At 43.0% G+C, this 21385-nt stretch overlaps 1 protein-coding gene across 1 annotated transcript; it reads left to right on the top strand.

The window, feature by feature from the left end:
- Positions 1–5038: 5038 nt before the first annotated feature.
- On the top strand, positions 5039–21383 carry LOC130106871 (carbonic anhydrase 6-like). Its single transcript, XM_056273158.1, has 10 exons — positions 5039–5173; positions 15551–15730; positions 15859–16007; positions 17259–17354; positions 18526–18592; positions 18899–19056; positions 20002–20128; positions 20289–20372; positions 20615–20647; positions 20782–21383. The coding sequence occupies exons 1-10, from the start codon at positions 5059–5061 to the stop codon at positions 20859–20861; spliced, it is 1089 nt and encodes a 362-aa protein (XP_056129133.1). The 5' UTR covers positions 5039–5058; the 3' UTR covers positions 20862–21383.
- Positions 21384–21385: the final 2 nt, after the last annotated feature.

The raw sequence follows: 21385 nt of genomic DNA, 5'->3' as shown, positions 1-21385 counted from the left end.
TGGGATGGAGCGACCGTAAGGCCATCGGAAGCGTATGCAACCTGAGGCGTGAAGGAGCTGATATGCTTAAGCGCGGGGACGCGCTTCCCGAAGGAGGGGAGTAGTGTAACGAGTATGGATACGCTGGCCCTGACTCGCGGGTCTGACCCTTTAGTTGAGCGGTTAGCGATGTCTCCTGCGGTGACGGGTTCGCTTCCCGGCCGCGGCAGTTCCTGTGGTTGCGTTGTCCCCCGAATTCGCTACTATATACACTACCGTTCAAAAGTTTGGGATCACATTGAAATGTCCATATTTTTGAAGGAAAAGCACTGTACTTTTCAATGAAGATAACTTTAAACTAGTCTTAACTTTAAAGAAATACACTCTATACATTGCTAATGTGGTAAATGACTATTCTAGCTGCAAATGTCTGGTTTTTGGTGCAATATCTACATAGGTGTATAGAGGCCCATTTCAAGCAACTATCACTCCAGTGTTCTAATGGTACAATGTGTTTGCTCATTGGCTCAGAAGGCTAATTGATGATTAGAAAACCCTTGTGCAATCATGTTCACACATCTGAAAACAGTTTAGCTCGGTACAGAAGCTACAAAACTGACCTTCCTTTGAGCAGATTGAGTTTCTGGAGCATCACATTTGTGGGGTCAATTAAACGCTCAAAATGGCCAGAAAAAGAGAACTTTCATCTGAAACTCGACAGTCTATTCTTGTTCTTAGAAATGAAGGCTATTCCATGCGAGAAATTGCTAAGAAATTGAAGATTTCCTACACCGGTGTGTATTACTCCCTTCAGAGGACAGCACAAACAGGCTCTAACCAGAGTAGAAAAAGAAGTGGGAGGCCGCGTTGCACAACTGAGCAAGAAGATAAGTACATTAGAGTCTCTAGTTTGAGAAACAGACGCCTCACAGGTCCCCAACTGGCATCTTCATTAAATAGTACCCGCAAAACACCAGTGTCAACATCTACAGTGAAGAGGCGGCTGCGGGATTCTGGGCTTCAGGGCAGAGTGGCATAGAAAAAGCCATATCTGAGACTGACCAATAAAAGAAAAAGATTAAGATGGGCAAAGGACACAGACATTGGACAGAGGAAGACTGGAAAAAGTGTTGTGGACGGATGAATCCAAGTTTGAGGTGTTTGGATCACAAAGAAGAACGTTTGTGAGACGCAGAACAAATGAAAAGATGCTGGAAGAATGCCTGACGCCATCTGTTAAGCATGGTGGAGGTAATGTGATGGTCTGGGGTTGCTTTGGTGCTGGTAAGGTGGGAGATTTGTACAGGGTAAAAGGGATTCTGAATAAGGAAGGCTATCACTCCATTTTGCAACGCCATGCCATACCCAGTGGACAGCGCTTGATTGGAGCCAATTTCATCCTCCAACAGGACAATGACCCTAAACACACCTCCAAATTGTGCAAGAACTATTTAGAGCAGAAGCAGGCAGCTGGTATTCTATCGGTAATGGAGTGGCCAGCGCAGTCACCAGATCTGAACCCCATTGAGCTGTTGTGGGAGCAGCTTGACCGTATGGTACGCAAGAAGTGCCCATCCAACCAATCCAACTTGTGGGAGCTGCTTCTGGAAGCGTGGGTTGCAATTTCTCCAGATTAACTCAACAAATTAACAGCTAGAATGCCAAAGGTCTGCAATGCTGTAATTGCTGCAAATGGAGGATTCTTTGATGAAAGCAAAGTTTGATGTAAAAAAAATCTTATTTCAAATACAAATCATTATTTCTAACCTTGTCAATGTCTTGACTCTATTTTCTATTCATTTCACAACATATGGTGGTGAATAAGTGTGACTTTTCATGGAAAACACAAAATTGTTTGGGTGATCCCAAACTTTTGAACGGTAGTGTATATAATTTTCTTTTGATGTTTGAAGCGCTTTTGCTTGTGTGAGAAAAATGTTATAAAAATAAAGTTAAAATGGTATCATTACCAAACTGTCAGTGCTGACAGTGGTCACAAAAAGTTGTTCATGAAGTTATTGATAACTAACATCTTTGACACAGCAGTAGGTCTTTAAGTCTGTAAGTTTTTAATGCACAACAGCAAATCAACACTATCCATCACAGCATCAGGCCTGTATAGGAGGGTTTCCGTGCAACGTCATCACAGTGATGCATGCGCAACTAGGGGTAGAAAGTAGCTACAGCACAGAGATTTTAACCAAGATAGAGCTCAGACACAGCAGAGATGACACGCAGTTGTTGTACAATAAACTGCACAAACCGCCAAAAGGATGGGTGGAAAATGTTGAACCGCTTTGGTAGCTCTCAAAAGATTATGCATCTCATCTTTTGAGAGCTATCAAAGCGGTTTTTGCCCCCCTGGCTGCGCACGCACCCAGTAATGTTTGTAAACAGGAAACCCATCTATTGCATTCATATCTTTGTGTCATCAATAAATATCTACAAGCGCTGTGTTGGTTCAGTTATTGACTTGAGGTCTAAACCCACACCTGTTTAAGGTTTACTTATTAACTCTAGTGACGTTAACTGTACATTGTTAGTCTATACACAGATGTGCATAAGGCTATATACAACCTTTGTCAACAAACTAGTAAAAAAAATAAGGGTTGGAGAAATGATTTGATGTAGTAAATAAAATCTAAATTGCAAAATATCTGGTCTGTTACGGAGCAACACCCTCCAAAAGGGGAAGCCTCTGCTCCTCTGAATGCTCTCATTTTTCTTAATGGTACCCTTATTGCATCCTCTTTACCCTCTTTCAGTGGCCAATCCCCATTGCCCAGCTTGATCTCCACATTGTTCCTCTTTGTGAACATCTGGCTGACCTCCAGGAAGGTTTTGCTCTTGGTCTCGGGGGCCACCAGCCAAATGTAGACCAGTGTGGCGAGGCAGACAACGGAAAAAATGATGAAGCTGTAGGGCCCAAGGCCTCTCTGGGGAGACGGGGGAGAAAATGAGATCAGTACGTTCTCAAGATGAAATGAACTCTGTGTGGCATGGTGCTTTCACATCTGAATATTACTGAGTTTTGGAGACCAACTACAGATGAAAAACACACGGTGCAGGCAATGGATTTAAGATAACAAATGGATATATTTAGAGACAGAAAAGGAAAATTGAAAGAGCGAGAAAAGTTTTTAATAGTGTTAGTCAGAGACTAGGTTTGCTTGAGCCAAGGACAAATGCACAGGTCAACTACAGGGAAAAAGGCAAAACTGTGGCAGTGATTAAGGATGTAAAAAATAACATCAGTATGTTATTAGGTGGAAATCTATCAATTTATCAATCTATCAGTTCATTTTAAATGACTTCAGTAAATTATTTAAGATTAGCTTTATCTGCTTGCCTTTAAAAAAAATTTCCCCTTATTCTCAATCAGTTTAAGGGATTGAAACATGGTTGTATTTATTTAACAGGGTACCTACCGCGGCTATGGTCATGAGGACATTCACCGATCCAATTCCCACTGTTAAGCACTGAATGTCTTTCTCACTGACTCCTGCAAAGGCATAGTTGCTATATGCATAGTAGTAGATCTGAGAGAGGACACGTGACACGGTTATATAAATAGAGGGGAACTTTACTTAGAAACAATATAGATAACGTTAAAGATATTGGATATTATTAGGCCTAACTACTGCCAGAGCTATCAGCATGGTATTGCTATTGAATTATGGTACCTGAATATTGCTCAGCGTGGAGAATGGAGAAAGAAATAAGCCAAAAAAGAAGATATAGCCCCTTTATATATATATATAATCCATATATATAAGCTTATGGCATGAAACAGGCTTATACTGTCTTATAAAGAATTTACTTGACTCACTGGATTAATTTGCTCATTTGTTGAGCACTTCCCCTATCGTTTAGTGTTTCTTTCAACAAAGTTATATATATATATATATTTATTTATATTTATTTAATATAGCCCCTTCAGAATTAGAATTAGAATCAGAATCATCTTTATTGACCATGTGTGCCTATGCACATGAGGAATTTGATTCCGTTCACGGCAGCTTCTATAGCACTTTCAGACATCACTTGCACAAAAAAAGAAAAAACAAAACAAACAAAGCAAACAAAAACAAAAAGAAAAAAACAGAAGAAATACATGGAATAACAACAGAATATTGGAAGCAAGCATGTATGCACAACAGGTAGGTATGTCACTACTATACAGAGTTTTGTTATGGTTGAATAATCAGCAACCTATACACATATATCATACCATTGCATATAAACCATATTGCTCAAACACTATACCATATACCACGCCTCCACAACCCATCATGTCCATATGCAATGCTATATCCATCCATTTTCCGAACCGCTTATCCTGCTCTAGGGTCGCGGGGATGCCGGGGCCTATCCCAGCAGTCACAGCAGTCACACAGGTCCGACATACACACACAGACCCACACACATTTATACCTAGGGACAATTTAGTATGGCCGATTGACCTGACCTACATGTCTTAGGACTGTGGGAGGAAACCGGAGCCCCCGGAGGAAACCCACGCAGACACGGGGAGAACATGCAAACTCCACACAGGACAACTCAGGACGACCCCCAAGGTTGGACTACCCCTTGGCTCGAACCCAGGACCTTCTTACTGTGAGGCGACTGTGGTAACCACTGCGTCACCGTGCCGCACACAACACTACATATACTCCCAAAATATTAAACTATATTATGTACCAGAAGTATACACTAGAGAAGTATACACCTACCATCCTCCTCACAACTACATACTATGTTACAACTACAACAATAACAGCAGAAATTGTAACCAATATATACAGCAGTACTATGTGTATTTCTGGGTGCCTTATCAACAGCATAAATAATGATAATAATAGCAGAATAAATAAATTAATCAACAGCATAAATAATGATACATTTGATCAAGGACACAGAGATGGATGCTTTATCAATTTTATCAACAGCACCATAAGATGAAAAACATTACATGATATGTGGGAGGGAGAGTGGGAGGGGAGTTGGATGTCATCAAAACAGCATAGTTCTAACCGGACTGAAACAGAGGCAGGCAGTCTACAAGTCTCTCTACGAGCCATGCATACAAGGAGGCCCGTTACAATGGAGCTCCTCTCTGCTTTTCTCCACCTCCTTCTCATCGCCGTTGCCATTGCAGAACTGCCACACAATGGCATACACTGGACATATAGAGGTAGGGCTTTTTAACAAGTCTGTATGTATTCTCAGTATTTCTTCTTTTTCATTCATCAATGGCAGTGCATGCGCTCCAATGCATAAGGATGACAAAAAAAAAAACCCCAAAAAAATCCCCAAAAACGATTGAAATGATATACACTACCGTTCAAAAGTTTGGGGTCACATTGAAATGTCCATATTTTTGAAGGAAAAGCACTGTACTTTTCAATGAAGATAACTTTAAACTAGTCTTAACTTTAAAGAAATACACTCTATACATTGCTAATGTGGTAAATGACTATTCTAGCTGCAAATGTCTGGTTTTTGGTGCAATATCTACATAGGTGTATAGAGGCCCATTTCAAGCAACTATCACTCCAGTGTTCTAATGGTACAATGTGTTTGCTCATTGGCTCAGAAGGCTAATTGATGATTAGAAAACCCTTGTGCAATCATGTTCACACATCTGAAAACAGTTTAGCTCGTTACAGAAGCTACAAAACTGACCTTCCTTTGAGCAGATTGAGTTTCTGGAGCATCACATTTGTGGGGTCAATTAAACGCTCAAAATGGCCAGAAAAAGAGAACTTTCATCTGAAACTCGACAGTCTATTCTTGTTCTTAGAAATGAAGGCTATTCCATGCGAGAAATTGCTAAGAAATTGAAGATTTCCTACACCGGTGTGTACTACTCCCTTCAGAGGACAGCACAAACAGGCTCTAACCAGAGTAGAAAAAGAAGTGGGAGGCCGCGTTGCACAACTGAGCAAGAAGATAAGTACATTAGAGTCTCTAGTTTGAGAAACAGACGCCTCACAGGTCCCCAACTGGCATCTTCATTAAATAGTACCCGCAAAACACCAGTGTCAACATCTACAGTGAAGAGGCGGCTGCGGGATTCTGGGCTTCAGGGCAGAGTGGCAAAAAAAAAGCCATATCTGAGACTGACCAATAAAAGAAAAAGATTAAGATGGGCAAAAGAACACAGACATTGGACAGAGGAAGACTGGAAAAAAGTGTTGTGGACGGATGAATCCAAGTTTGAGGTGTTTGGATCACAAAGAAGAACGTTTGTGAGACGCAGAACAAATGAAAAGATGCTGGAAGAATGCCTGACGCCATCTGTTAAGCGTGGTGGAGGTAATGTGATGGTCTGGGGTTGCTTTGGTGCTGGTAAGGTGGGAGATTTGTACAGGGTAAAAGGGATTCTGAATAAGGAAGGCTATCACTCCATTTTGCAACGCCATGCCATACCCAGTGGACAGTGCTTGATTGGAGCCAATTTCATCCTCCAACAGGACAATGACCCTAAACACACCTCCAAATTGTGCAAGAACTATTTAGAGCAGAAGCAGGCAGCTGGTATTCTATCGGTAATGGAGTGGCCAGCGCAGTCACCAGATCTGAACCCCATTGAGCTGTTGTGGGAGCAACTTGACCGTACGGTACGCAAGAAGTGCCCATCCAACCAATCCAACTTGTGGGAGCTGCTTCTGGAAGCGTGGGGTGCAATTTCTCCAGATTACCTCAACAAATTAACAGCTAGAATGCCAAAGGTCTGCAATGCTGTAATTGCTGCAAATGGAGGATTCTTTGACGAAAGCAAAGTTTGATGTAAAAAAAATCTTATTTCAAATACAAATCATTATTTCTAACCTTGTCAATGTCTTGACTCTATTTTCTATTCATTTCACAACATATGGTGGTGAATAAGTGTGACTTTTCATGGAAAACACAAAATTGTTTGGGTGACCCCAAACTTTTGAACGGTAGTGTACATCAGGTCAACTTCTGCCCGATAAATGAATGATGATCTCGGAGAAGAAGAAAAAAATGTGTGTAATGTGATAAATGTTGTTTTTGTTCTTCTATTTTAATTTTCTGTAATAATTTGAAAATAATTCAAACAATATATTCAGATTCATTGTGGCACATTATTTTCGTTGACCAAACTACCCATATTACTTTCTTTACATTGTGATGTCCTGTGAGACATTTGTCTCCTGTGGTATTTAAGTGTTATATTGAGGAAATACTTGGCTTAACTGGTCAGTCTTTAATTAGCCTGCACCTGGGGTGTCGTGGACGCGAGTGGTGAGAGTTACTTGGATGTAACTCCAGTTAGCCCTCTAACGGGCTTCTCTGTTTACCCCATCGTGGCTCCATCTCGGCACCTGAGAACATATTTGCACTCACCACACAGTTAGTTGATAGGAGAACTATAGTGCTATAAATCTCCTGCGACTCCGCTCCTCTTCTCCCTTTGCAACTCAGCAACAAAGACTGAGGTCAGTTGGGCTAGTGGATAGAGATCTACGCACATACTCACAGAACTCACAGATCCAGCTAACTACTATTCCTATGTACGTGCCCAGCTAACTACTATTCCGTCGTACGTGCCCTGTCCTCTAATGGGCTTCGATATTGGTTCACATCTGAGACGAAGGCCGTTAGGGATGAGTCTACTCCCAGCTGGGCCTGGACTGGCACTAGTCCGACACCAGCCAAAACGTTAACATATATTAGCAGTCCATCGGTTGAGAACCAACCCCCCCCCCCCCCGGGGTTCTTGTTCCGGACTGCAACTTGCAACTAGGGGCGACAATCTGATATCAACTTTGGAGGGGACAATTACAGGTAGTCCCCGGGTTACGAACACCCGCCACACGAACTCCCGTACTTACGACCCGACCTCTATGAAGCCTATTATTTTTAAAAAAAATCGAGTTACACACAATGGTTTGTGCCAATGAACGAATGGACTACTTTGCACGACGCGCGACGCTTAAAACACTGCGCGTTTTAGGCAGTTCGTCGGCCCGAGGGAGAACAACGCCACGCCGTCATCACCATTCAAGTCGGATCATACGAACATTGTGTGCGTTGTGCTGTCACTTAAGATTTTCGTGTGTTTATCCTCACAATCACGGCTTCAAAGCGTAAATCTGATGCAGATGATAGTGATGCATCAAAGAAAAGGAAAACGATCACGATTGAAACAAAAGTGGAAATAACAAAGCGCTCAGAGGAGAAACACATATTTTTTTCATTTACGTTGAGGCGGGGAGGCGAGCGGGCTCTCGTTTCTGGCGTCAGACAGCCAGCCTCCGCCGGTCACAACCCGCTCACAGGACAGTGGCAGGTGGCGAGTCTGAAATGTACGAAATGTTAAGAATGTAATGATGATGATGATGATGATGATGGTGATGATGATGATGATTATTATTATTATTATTATTATTATGTTTCTTTAAAGTTTTTAATACCTATACACACATTCTATCTCAATTATGAATACTGTACTGTAGTTAGATTTATTATTATTACTGCAATATTATATTTATGATGTTTTAGATAAAATATATACTAAGACAAACTTTTGACTAATTGACACTAGATGTGAACTGTATGTAACTTATACAAATTCGACATAAGAACAGGCTCAAAAACGGAACTCGTTCGTAACCCGGGACTACCTGTACATCAAAATTTCTCTACAGCAATTACTGAGGGGGGCACCAAAAGTAGTGCTGTAACCCTGCTAAAGAACACTCACCCAGCCAGCTAAGGATCCCTACATTGGAAGTCTTGATCTTTTAAGTGGATATGCTGTGATATCATTGGTGAATTAATTGTAAAGCGCCTTGAGTGGCTGTTGCAGCTAGAAAAGCGCTATATAAAATGCAACTTGGTTGATTGATTGATTGATTGAATCACTAGCTAACATAAAGAGTGGCCTGTAATTCAATGCAGCCGAAATGACGACTGGTGACTATTATGAAATGTTTATAGTATTGAATGGTAGAAGTAAAGAAATGGCTAATGCATCCTTTGTTTGAGCTAGTGTTAATTTTATCAGCTATTTTAAAAAAAAATGTATTTAGTCTTGGTCCAGTGTAAAATGTACTTGTTAGTTTTTATCATGTTTAGTCAACCTCATTCCGTTTTTGTTAAGTCAAGTTTTAGTCGAATAAAAGTCTGGGCATTTTAGTCTTATCTTAGGCAAAGAAAACCGTAACTATTTTAGTATAGTTCTAAGTTTGATGTGAATGTGAAGAAAGAATGTGATGTGTGTGGTGTGGGAGTGGAAACATTTGTGCATGAGTTTGTGGGATGTTGTGAGCTGGAGGGATACATATTGAAAACGAAGGGATTAATAAGTACATGTTAGAGAGGTGGGTTTGTTGAGAGACTGAAATGGAGAGAGTTGTGGTAGTTTGGGGTGACTGTCAAAGTGAAAAGATGCAATGTTAATTTATTAAATTATGTTTTAAGCCATGCAAGGTTTGCTGTCAAGCTGAGGAGGAATATAGCCCGTTATCAAAAGCGGAAAGCTGAGGTGTGGAATATTTTTAAAACTATAATGGAAAGATATGTTAATATGTTGTATAGTTATGTTAGAGAAGGAGAGTGTATTAGTGGATTTGTGGAGGGAAACACTTTTATTGTGCTTGTGGGAGGAGTGAGGGCAATGTTGGATTTTGGTTAAACAGTGTAGTGTGTTACAACAGCTGCATGGCGCTAACTTTGGACCCCTGTTAAAATGTCTACATAAAGACCTGGAGAGTTGGTCTTCCTTACCGCTTTCGATTTTGGGACGGATATCATTACTTAAAATGAACATTCTTCCGAGGTTTCTCTACTTCTTTCAGATGATCCCAATTCTATTTAAAACTAAAGTGATTAAAGACATATATAGGCAATTTAGTACCTTTGGAACAAGAAGAGGCCTCGTATAAGGACAGCTAGACCGATGAGGCCACAGGAGATGGGGGGGCTTGTCTGTCCCTATCATCAGGCTTTACCAACTGGCCTCCCAGTTACATTATATTGCTGAATGGATAAAGAATAATTCAGAATCTATATGGCTAGATCTAGAATCATCACAGATCAATACGTCATTGGTCGGTCTTCTGCTTGCTCTTTAATAGAAAAAAAATTAAAAGTATCTCTGGGAATAATATCATTATAAACTCAACATTACAAGCTTGGGTAGCAATTAGAAGGACAAGAAAGAATGTTATCCTCCCTTTCTCCAGTATGGGGTAATATTGACTTTTCCCCTGGAGTTACAGATGTTGGATTTGAGCTATGTCAACATAAAGGGATCATCACTATGTCATTTATATGAGAAAGACATAATGTTTTCATTTGCACAATTACGCCAGAAATATAACTTACCCCAAAGTGATTTTTTTAGATATCGACAGATACGTAGTTTCTTGCACAGCAAGAGGGACACTGGCTTTAATTGCCAGCCCTCCCCAATGGAACAGATACTTTTGGACCACAACAAAAAAGGTATTTTAGGACGCGGATACAGGGTACTTAATCAGTATGATAGAAGTAAGCCGATATCCAAACTCCATGAATGGAATAATGACCTGACCCTTAATATTGATGAAGTCACTTGGAAAGAGATATGGGGATTAGCAAATGACATTTCTGTTTGTAATAGAACTAAATAATCTCAGTTTAGATTATTACACCGCTTACAGATAACTCCCCAGCTTAGACATAAAATGGATCATAACAAGTCTGAGTTATGTATAAACTGGTGGTGTCTGACATCACCATGACATGCTTTCCTCTCAGTTGAGGAGCGAATTGGTGTGAAGAACCTTCTGAACCACCGTGAGCTCTAGAGGGTTTATGTGTCAAGTGGAGCCCAACCACATGCCCCCCACACTGGTCTGGTCAAGCCACCACCCCCCCCCCAGCCGGCTAGGGAGGCATCTGTGAAGAACTAGATGTAGTGAGAGATGCATCCCAGCTGAACCCCCATGCAGTGATGGCGGTGTGAGTCCCAAAATCTCACATCTCTCCATGCCAGTGAAGGGACATGGAGCTCACACTGTTTTTCTCAGTTTGGGTCCAGCCATAGCCGGGTGAACCTTGCAGCTTCCTCATGTGTAGCAGGCACACCACTGGGTGTGCTGCTGACATCTCCCGAGGAGTGACATAACCCTCCCTGCCGGCACCGAGACCGAGGATCTCACATGTCGAGTCAGCTGCAACAACGCTTCCACACACACCTTTACTGGGCATCTGCTGGCTTGGTGAAAGTGCACTCTTGGTGGGGTTGAGAACGAAGTCCAGCTGCATGACATGCTGGATGACTAAGGCTGTGTGGGCTTCCACTTCTTGCTGTGACATGGTGAGAATCAGCCAGTCATCAATGTACGTCAAGATTCTCACCCCTTTTGCCCTGAGCAACTCCAGCACCTTCTCCACACATTTGAAGAATGTGCGTGGAGCCAGGGAGTATCCAAACAGCACTGAAGATGGAGCCATACTATGGCGACTCACTACGAGCTGCTCTCGCCTTGTGGTAGCTGGAAGCCTCGGGACTAGCTGGAAGTCGCAGGACTTGCTGGAAGTTGCGGGACTAGCTGGAAGCTGCGGGACTAGCTGGAAGCTGCAGGACTAGCTGGAAGCCATGGGACTTGGTGAAAGAGATTATTTACAACAAACGGGTACCACCATGAAGTATTGGCTGCAGACAGTGCTACCAGAGACGAGGTAAATGAGGTGATGCCCCAGTGAGGCTACCCAGTCCCCGATTCCCAGCACACTGCTTTCTTTCATCCAGTCCATTTACAACCAGCTGAATGAACTTCATTGCCGAATCAGCTCTCAAAGGGTTATGTACTATTGTGCGTTCTGCTTTACAGAGACTTGACTGGGCTTTAATATACCTGATAGGTTTATAGAACCAGAGGGCTTTTCTGTGTACTGTATGGACCGTTGCAGAGGAGTGCAGTTATTTCCTCCTATAATGCTGCCCTCTCGGCAGGAGTGGAGAGAGAAGTCCAAAGTATGATGCTGAAAGGAGGAGGTTGCCGACAAAACTATAATGCATAGTCCTTCCTCAGTGTTCTGTCTAGCCAGGTGGAGAGAGGGCCGCATAGCTGCACCCACGTCGGGTAACAATCAATGAGAGGCAGAGCAAGAGGTTTGGCAGGAAGAGCTAGAACGGGACCACCTGCCCCATCCATCCCATCGCAGGAGGCAGTGTGCGGGGGACCCCAGCTTAAAGGGCAGACAAGGGGCTATTGCTAACAATGACTCAGCCCTTTTTCTCATGTCGTCCTCCATTGACCTGGTCATGGGGGATGACGGAGAGAGATCAGCACCAGGGCCGGTGAAGAAACAATGTGTAAGCCAGTATCACTGTGCACAGAGGTGGCAAGAGAAAAACTCAGCTATGCAGGCAGTGGGCTCTGGGAAGCTGCCCGATAGCCATCTTGTTTTGATTGCCATATTTGTTTGGGACAACAAGGGTAGATGGGATTAACTGCATGCAGCCCTCAAGACTGACATCACTGTTAAAAACAGAAGTGGTTGGACAGTAATGACTCATCTTAGCCAGCAATGGGCTAGCTTGTCTGGGGAAGCTGCACGATAGCCGTCTTGCTTTAGTCGCCATGTTGCTTCTGGACTGCAAGACTAGATGGGATTATCTGCATACGGCCCTCATGATCGACGTCACTGGTACAAATGGAAGTGGTGGGGAAGTAATGCCAGTAGCAATCCGCAGGCCTGGGGAGAGCTAACGGCCCAATCTTGCTACGCGGGGGCGTGTCTTGCCTAGAAGTGCTGGGGGATTAATGATAACGCATCAACTTTGGTCCGTTTGCTAATTGTGGGAGTAGGGGGAGGAGGGGATTGGGTGCTTCATTTCTGTGTGAGCACCACTCCACTGTACTGGGCTGAGATAGAGTTGCCCACGGTAGAAAATGCATGAGTGACGCGCCTCGCACATGCGACACGCACGGGGTGTCGCATCAAGGAACAGTGACTACAACTCAAACAAAGTGAAAAGAAAAGTCTATTAGTGTTAGAAGAAAACAGAAGGCTGCTGTTAGCTTCATTAGCCCTCCCAGATGCCAATGGATGGATTGCTACATTCGCCTGCTCACTTGGGGCTAGCAGGCTGTGGTTAATCACATTAGTGTCTCTGGTGGCTAATGGCACCAATCGGCTACAGTTAGCCACATTAGCTTCTAGTGAATGAGGAGTAGAGGCCGGGGAGGAGTGGGCAACTTGCACTGCCTGCCCCTCATTCGCCTCACCTGGGGAGGAAAGGGAGACATCCCCTCCAGCCCAGGTGGGCACTTGTCAAGACTACCAATGCTAGCATCTGAAACAACCTGTGTATCAGTGTGTAGTGTTTGGAAACGCTCTTTGTTTAAGGATGTAAAAGGTGGAGTGACGCCCTTTATTGTAAACAGAGCCAGGAATAAATACTCTGCCTCCATCCAGAGACAGCAGAATGCATGGGGCTGACACCCCTGCTGCGTGCCTGGCCACGATGGGAGGGCAGGGACGCTTGAGTGGGCCTGAGGTGTCTCATGCTGCCAGTGGTACTGTTGCGGGGCCTATCCCAGGAGAAGCGGCAACGGTGGGGCCTCGGCTGCTGATGTTGCTGCTCCTGCTGCTGCCATGGAGGGGGCTTCTGGGGGCAAAGATGGCAGCCCAGCTGCTCTGACGCCTTTTGGGCCTTGTCCAAATGTTCAACAAACACCTGGATGTCCGGGGTGAGGAGGGATTCCCATGAGAGGGACGCGTTGGATGGTGGCGGCTGTCATCTGGACCTCGGCGACAGCTTGGTACACTCATCTGTGAGTTTATCAAGGGACCCTGCAAGGAAGTTAAGTTGCTGGCCAGTGCCACCACCTGGGAGGTACTGGTCAAAGAATGGTCAAAGAAGTTGTCTGTCACTCAGTCCCACTCATTGGGGAGTGACGGCCAACCGCCTGGCCAGAGGGAGGCTGAGGGGAGGAGGCAGACCCTGACTGCATCCTCTAGCAGTGAAACTCCCTTGTCCCACTCCCAGCCCTCCACAGAGCAGTAGGGACTGTAAGCTACGGCTTGAGGTTTGGTTTTGAATGGAGAACCCCTCTCACACTGCGTAGTGAAAGAGAGGTACCATTTTGGGGCACACCACACATGTATGAGGCCTACCACGTGGTTGAGTGAAGAGGCCGACAGTGACGTGGTCCCAGGGAGCAGAGGAGGGTGGAGCAGGTGGAAGCCGGGTTTCCATTCTTTCAGCGTCTGAGGCGAATGGGCTGGGCAGGATGTTGAGTGGATAGCAATGTGCCACCAGCGGCTCCACATCGAGGAAGAGTGAAACTGGGTTCCCCTCCTCATAGACATGATGGTCATCCTCATCATCATCCTCATCCCAAGGTTTTGAGCGGGCTGTCGCCTCTTCATACACTGGAACCTGGCGGCCATGGGAGAGCTGGACAAACTCAACAAAGTTCTGCCGGCTCTCACACTCTACCCTGGGGAGAGCAAGGCAGGCAGGGCAGGTCTTGGACTCCTCCTGTGGAGCAGATCTTGGAGGAAAGAATAGACATTTTTGAAGCTAAGACATTGGAGGGTACAGGAAAAAACTCGCAGAAGATCTGTAGCTCAGGTGGCTGAGAGAAAAGGGGAGATGAGCAGCAGAGACGCAGGGGTTTTATAGTGAGTAGGGTGTTGTGTGGCTCCTACCACCCAATTGGGTGTTGAGTGCTAAGATCTTTCTCAGATGCTGAGGTGGAGCCTCAATGGGGTGAACCAATAGCAAAGCCTGTTAGAGGGTGGTGCATGTATGACAGAAATAGTTAGATGTCACTTCATGATCCAACTTGTAGCTGCACAACAGTGAAATTGTGCATGACATGTTTTAATACCTTGTATCAGTCATGAAAGAAGTAGTCAGACATTTCTATTAAAGTAAAAGTATATAAGTACTTGATTGTATTATAAAAGTAAAAGTACTTGTCATATTCAGTGTCCTGATGTAACAGAGCCTATAATATGGCTTAAAATATACCAGCTGTACCTCTTACCTGCAGATGAGCACTAATGCATTACCTGATCATTGATGAGCATTTCTAAATAAGGAGGCCTTTTATACTCGATAAATCCAGTCCATATGATCCAGAACTAATAACACAAACCAAATTTTCACTGGTGAACATGGACAACTCTATGAATCACAATGAGTTGTTTTTCTCCAAGTTGACACTGACTTGCAATTGGGCAAAAGAAAATTTTGCTAACAAAACTTGTAAACAATGTTAATTTAAAGTTTGATCTTACCTTTTACTTCTAGAACATTTTAATGAACTGTCTGATTGGGTCAGTGGATCAGTTCCTTTTGCTTTTGGTATATCTAGAAATATAGTTGAGTGAAAAAAGAAAAGAAAAGATATTTTCTTTGAATTGTAGTGGAGTAAAGGTTAAAAGTCTCAGAAATCTAATGTGCTTAAGTACAGATACTTCAAAACTGTACTTAAGAACAATAATGAAAGATTTATATTTAATAATGATTTGAAGTGTTTACTTTTCATGCATATAATTTGTTCAATTTATTTTTTCGCCACACTGGATATAGAGGGGGCCTTGGATGAAGTCCACTGGCCGATGAAGTATCCCACATGTGGTGGGAAGAAACAGTCACCTATTGACATCCAGCGGCGGAACGTCCGCCATAATCCTCTCGTGTTGCAGCTGGAGCTGAGTGGATATAATGCCCAGAGAGGGAATTTCCTCATGTTCAACAATGGGCACTCAGGTATGAAAAACCTCAGATATCAGTGTGATGAGTGTGCCTGACTCTGAAGTTGTGTAATTTGTGAAAAAAATCCAAATAGTGCGCAGACCTTTTACTTACTCGTTGATTACCTTCTTTTTTTTTATCAGTCCAAATTAACCTGCCTCCCACTATGGTGATCACCAAGGGGCTTCCTGGTCGTTACACTGCAGTCCAGATGCACCTCCATTGGGGTGGCTGGGACCTGGAGGCCAGTGGGGCAGAGCACACATTAGACGGCATCCGTTACATGGCAGAGGTTGGCTAGAAAATAGCATCTCATGACCTTTATCAACATATGGATGAACTCATTTTGCTACACATCATTGCTGGTACAACAGTACAGAGGTGACAGTCTGACAAATTATGATGCAGACATCTTCCCCTGCATTAAAATGTTTTAGTTTTCCTCTGAGTATAGGCCACTGTTCGCAACTTTAGATGATGTAGTTCTTATAGAAATCACTATTCCCCTAATTCATTCCACCAACCAAGAACCAAAATTCATCATATCAAATGATACAATAATCTAGCACCTATTTTCCTTTCTAATGTTTAATGTATTACTTCTGTATTCCATCCATCCATCCATCCATTATCCAAACCGCTTATTCTGCTCTCAGGGTCGCGGGGTTACCTCTGTATTGTATTGTAGCGAATTCGGGGGACAACGTAACCACAGGAACTGCCGCGGCCGGGAAGCGAACCCGTATCGCCCTGAGGCGTGAAGGAGCTGATATGCTTAAGCGCGGGGACGCGCTTCCCGAAGGAGGGGGGTAGTGTAACGTGCATGGATAAGAAGACACGCTGGCCGCTGGCTAGGGGATCTGACCCTTTAGTCTAGCGGTTAGCGATGTCTCCTGCGGTGCGGGCGATACGGGTTCGCTTCCCGGCCGCAGCAGATCCTGTGGTTGCGTTGTCCCCCGAATTCGCTACATTGGTGTCAGAAGTGGGATGGAGCGACCGTAAGGCCATCGGAAGCGTATGCGCCCTGAGGCGTGAATGAAGGAGCTGATATGCTTAAGCGCTTCCCGAAGGAGGGGGATAGTGTAACGTGTATGGATAAGAAGACACGCCGGTCGCTGGCTGGCGGGTCTGACCCTTTATTCTAGCGTTTAGCGATGTCTCCTGCGATGCGGGTGATACACGATCGCTTCCCGGCCGCGGCAGTTCCTGTGGTTGCGTTGTCCCCCGAATTCGCTACAGTATTGTACAGTTGTTTTCCTGCCCAAAACAAAGATAACTATTAAGTACAAATGAGCTCACTTCTTGCTCCCACCCATCCCATCCCAACTTCAGTAAAAGTTTGAATGCAGGTGAAATTTGACCTCCTTTTGTACTGCTGGTAGAAGTTCTGCCTCTCTCCAAAGACTTGGGTTTAAGTTCAATAAATAGCAGTTCAGTGCATAAAGCTTCGAAGTCAAGTCAGTTTAATTTGTGCAGCCAAATATGACAAATTATAAATTTGCCTGAAACTTAACTTGATTCTAATTTCCTCTCTGCGTTTCAGCTCCATGTTGTCCATTACAATTCTGACAAGTACAAGAGCTTTATTGAAGCCAGAGATAAGCCCGATGGGCTGGCAGTACTTGCCTTTTTCTATGAGGTAGAGTATGCCACTTGAACGTTGTTTTATTTCGTGTTGTGCCCATTTGCATGCTCTAACATGTTTTTTGTTTTTGTTTTGTTTTGTTTTGTTTTTTTTACCAATCAATAGTTTAACGTCTAGGGAAAGTAGATCTATTTTGGATATCTGACCATTATGACTATCATTGTTCAAAATATTAACAACATAACCTCACAATTAACACAAAACCTTTGTGGTAAAAGCGGACCAGTTGCTAAATGATCTGGTCCCCTGTCCAGTGTATGGTGCCATAGCAGTATCAGTTACCCATGCCAGTAGCAGGCTCTATTGTTACAGTATTGTTTCGTATTGAGCAAGTATTTGGTCCCAGAGGAATGTCTATGGTCATGGGCAGCTTGTGGCACTCTACTGTGAGAGGTCATTGTTGTGGCTTATTGCAATAGGCATCCACCCTGATAACAGTGTAATGTGGCTCAGAGGTACTGATATGCTTCTGCCAAAATGATAGTCCAATGAGGGTTTCTGGTTTACTGGGATGTCAGTTGAAGCTCTACAGTGGAGTTAAAGGTTATCGATCAATCAAGGGATCGATCAACTTTTTCAATAAACCAAAATTTACTTACATAGCACATTTTGTACATAAAAATACAACTCAGTGTGCTTTACACTAGAGCAGATAAATACATAAAAATATACATAGAATAGAATATACACGTACACTACACAATAATTTATACAAAATGTTTTAAGAATGTGATGAGTGTACTGTTTAAAGTATGCAGGTGTACCAGCAAACGTATCAGACTGACAGACAGCTCTAACAATTGTCAATAGTACTGTCAATGCTGGTTCTTTGGTACACCTAAAACAGACCCATTATCAATGTTACTAGTCAATGTTACTAGCTGCAGTTGTGTTTATCCTGCTATGCTTATATCACACAGTACCAAGACCAGCCTAGATTGACATGGTTTAACATTTACAGGGTTTTCAACCTGTAAATGTCAGCAAACTCACAAAAATGGTCTGGTGTTTAGTAACTCTTTAATGTCTGTTCGTTATACTGATCAACACATCCACAACAATGGCAGTGAAACAGAGTAATTCAATGTTCTTGCCTCAAATAACTTCCTGATGTGAGAGAGCAGTTCAACTTGATGTTTTTGACATAATTTCATCATATTTCCAGGACGGGCATTTTGAAAACACCTATTACAGTGATTTCATCTCCAACTTGGCCAGAGTCAAGTATGCAGGTGAGTTACGCTGCTGGGCTGGAATTGACTGCTGAAGTTATGGAAGTAGTACTTTCAGTTGCTTTTTCAGTCTAACAAGTCTTCTGAAGGACCGTGGGCAGGCTGCTTACCTGAATATTTATTAATATGTACTTTATTTATTTAGAAAACTGGAAAGCTGGAGTCTTTCCTGTCAGGAAAATTTCCATCAGAATTCAGTCCTAGGCCAGGGTGTGCATGTGGCTCTGGAGCCAGCAGATACAACAGGTGTCCATGGTCCAAAAAGTCTAGTATTTATTTATTTATTCATTTATATTATCCTTACAGGTCAGGCAATAAATATATCCAACATCAATGTGCGCTCAATGTTTCCTGAGAACCTCAACCATTTCTTCAGATATCAGGGCTCCCTCACCACTCCTCCTTGCTATGAGAGCATCCTCTGGACTGTATTCGATACACCCATCACTCTCTCCCATAACCAGGTACAGAAGACTATTATTGCATCAATATGTGTCATTGTAAGAAGAGTCTTGTTTAACAATATATTATTCACTATTTGAGGAAAGTGGCAACTGCTTTCAAAATTATTGTTGGCAGGAGCACAAAACATTTTATGGGTAACTGTTGTATCTTTCTTAAGTTATTTGCTCATAAACTCGTAGCACTTAGAACACAAAATCATTAAAATGTTATAAAGATGCGGCATCTGGGTGTAATGGCAGTCTATTCCGTTGCCTACAAACACCGGGATAAGTGGTTCGAATCCCCGTGTTAACTCCGGCTTGGTCGGGCGTCCCTACAATTGGCCGTGTCTGCGGGTGGGAAGCCGGATGTGGGTATGTGTCGTGGTCGCTGTACTGGTGCATCATCTGGTCGGTCGGGGCACCTGTTTGGGGGGGGGGAATAGCGCGATCCTCCTATGCGCTACGTCGCCCTGGCAAAATGCCTCATTGTCAGCTGTAAAGCAGCAGGGGACTCCACATGTACCGGAGGAGGCATATGGTAGTCTGCAACCCTCCCCAGATTGGCAGAGGGGGTGGAGCAGAGATCAGGACGGCTCGGAAGAGTGGGGTAATTGGCCAAGTAAAATTAGGGAGAAAAAGAGGGGGGGGTCCAATTTTTAAAAATGTTTTCTCAATAAAGATCACTTGCCAACTTTGATTTGGCATTTTTCAAAAAATGAATATGTTTAGTGTTTTCATACGGAAAATCTATTGTAAATCCTAATGTCAGATGTTTCCTGACAAATGTGGCCTTCTGATAAGAGTTCCGTCCATCATCCTGTTATCTAATCTGTCAACTGTTACTGCTTTTGTCCACTTATAGAAAAGTTAAGAGAACAGAGACTTACAGAAAAATAACAGCCCTATGCTGATGATGTTGCAGTGTTGAATGATTCGCATCTTATCTGATCTCCTCATGTTTAGATCAGGAAGTTGGAGAGTACCCTGATGGACATCAACAACAAGACCCTGTGGAATGACTACCGGATGGCCCAGCCACTCAATGACCGCATTGTGGAGTCTTCCTTTCTACCACGCCTTGTGAAAGGAAGTATGTAGCTCTTACACAAAGCAACTGCAGTTGATACACCTTGGAAAGGAATGAGAGTCCTGCTACACAGGCATGAGTGTGATTCCTGTTGTCAATAACAAATTATTTTCAAATCAGCAATTCAGAAACCCTTTTTCTTTTACCCTCTGTATCTGTGCAGCATTTTGTCGGCAAGATGAAATTGAATCCAAGCTCCTAACGATAGAGAGTTTGATAGCATCTGTTGGAAAACACATTAATTCCGGTGAGTATGAAGAAATAAGAGTTTGATAAAGTTTGATGGGGGGAAACACACATTTTAGTCAGAAAGCAGTGCACTGTCATATCTCACCCTAAACTTTACAACAGATCGCTGAATGTTAAACGAAACTACGGGTACTGTTTTATTTCATATTTGGAAATCTATTGCTCTCTATAAATAATATTCAACAATTCACTTCATTGGATGGCTGAATGTGGTACTGTACGTTCTTTTGTTAACTTTAGATGGAATTCAAGACTCTAGGGCCTCCGGAAATGGTGAGTGGTTGGTTGTCATTAATATTCCCGATTGAGAGCTACCATGCTCTAATTTATAAATGTGTATGTATCAAGAAGGAATGTCACGTTCGCTGGCTGTACAGTCTCAACCTCAGCTTTCCTGTCTCCCTTAGGATCTCGAGCTTTGTCGAGCCTGGTTCTCAACTTCATCTGCTGTGTTTATTCATTTTTTGTATTTTCTTTTAATGTTTGAAGCGCTTTTGCTCATGTGAGAAAAGTGTTGTGAAAATAAAGTTAAAGTTAAAATGGTATCATTACCAAAATGTCAGCGCTAACAGTGGTCACAAAAAATGTTAATGAAGTTATTGATAACAAATATCTTTGACACAGCAGTACGTCTTTAAGTCTGTAAGTATTTAATGCACAACAACAAATCAACACTATCCATCACAGCATCAGGCCTGTATTTCATTCATAGCTTTGTGTCATCAATAAATAGCTATCAGCGTTGTGTTGGTTCAGTTATTGACTTGAGGTCTTAACCCACACGTGTTTAAGGTTTACTTACTTACTCTAGTGGCGTTAAGTGTACATTGTTAGTCTATACACAGATGTGCATAAGGCTATATACAATCTTTGTCAACAAAATAGTAAAAAAAAAGAGTTGGAGAAATGATTTGATGCAATAAATAGAATCTAAATTACAACATATCCGTTCTGTTACTCAGCAACACCCTCCAAAAGGGGAAGCTTCTGCTCCTCTGAATGCTCTCATTT

This window comes from Lampris incognitus, chromosome 2, assembly GCF_029633865.1.
Source record: "Lampris incognitus isolate fLamInc1 chromosome 2, fLamInc1.hap2, whole genome shotgun sequence".
Taxonomy (NCBI): Eukaryota; Metazoa; Chordata; class Actinopteri; order Lampriformes; family Lampridae; genus Lampris; species Lampris incognitus.
Note: the sequence above shows the minus strand (reverse complement) of the source record. Positions and strands in the feature narration are given on the sequence as shown.

Coding starts and splice junctions, on each gene's coding strand:
- LOC130106871 (XM_056273158.1), top strand. CDS start 5,059: ATGCATACAAGGAGGCCCGTTACAATGGAGCTCCTCTCTGCTTTTCTC. Junction 16,008..17,258: donor GCATCCGTTACATGGCAGAG/GTTGGCTAGAAA, acceptor TCTGCGTTTCAG/CTCCATGTTGTCCATTACAA. Junction 17,355..18,525: donor TACTTGCCTTTTTCTATGAG/GTAGAGTATGCC, acceptor TCATATTTCCAG/GACGGGCATTTTGAAAACAC.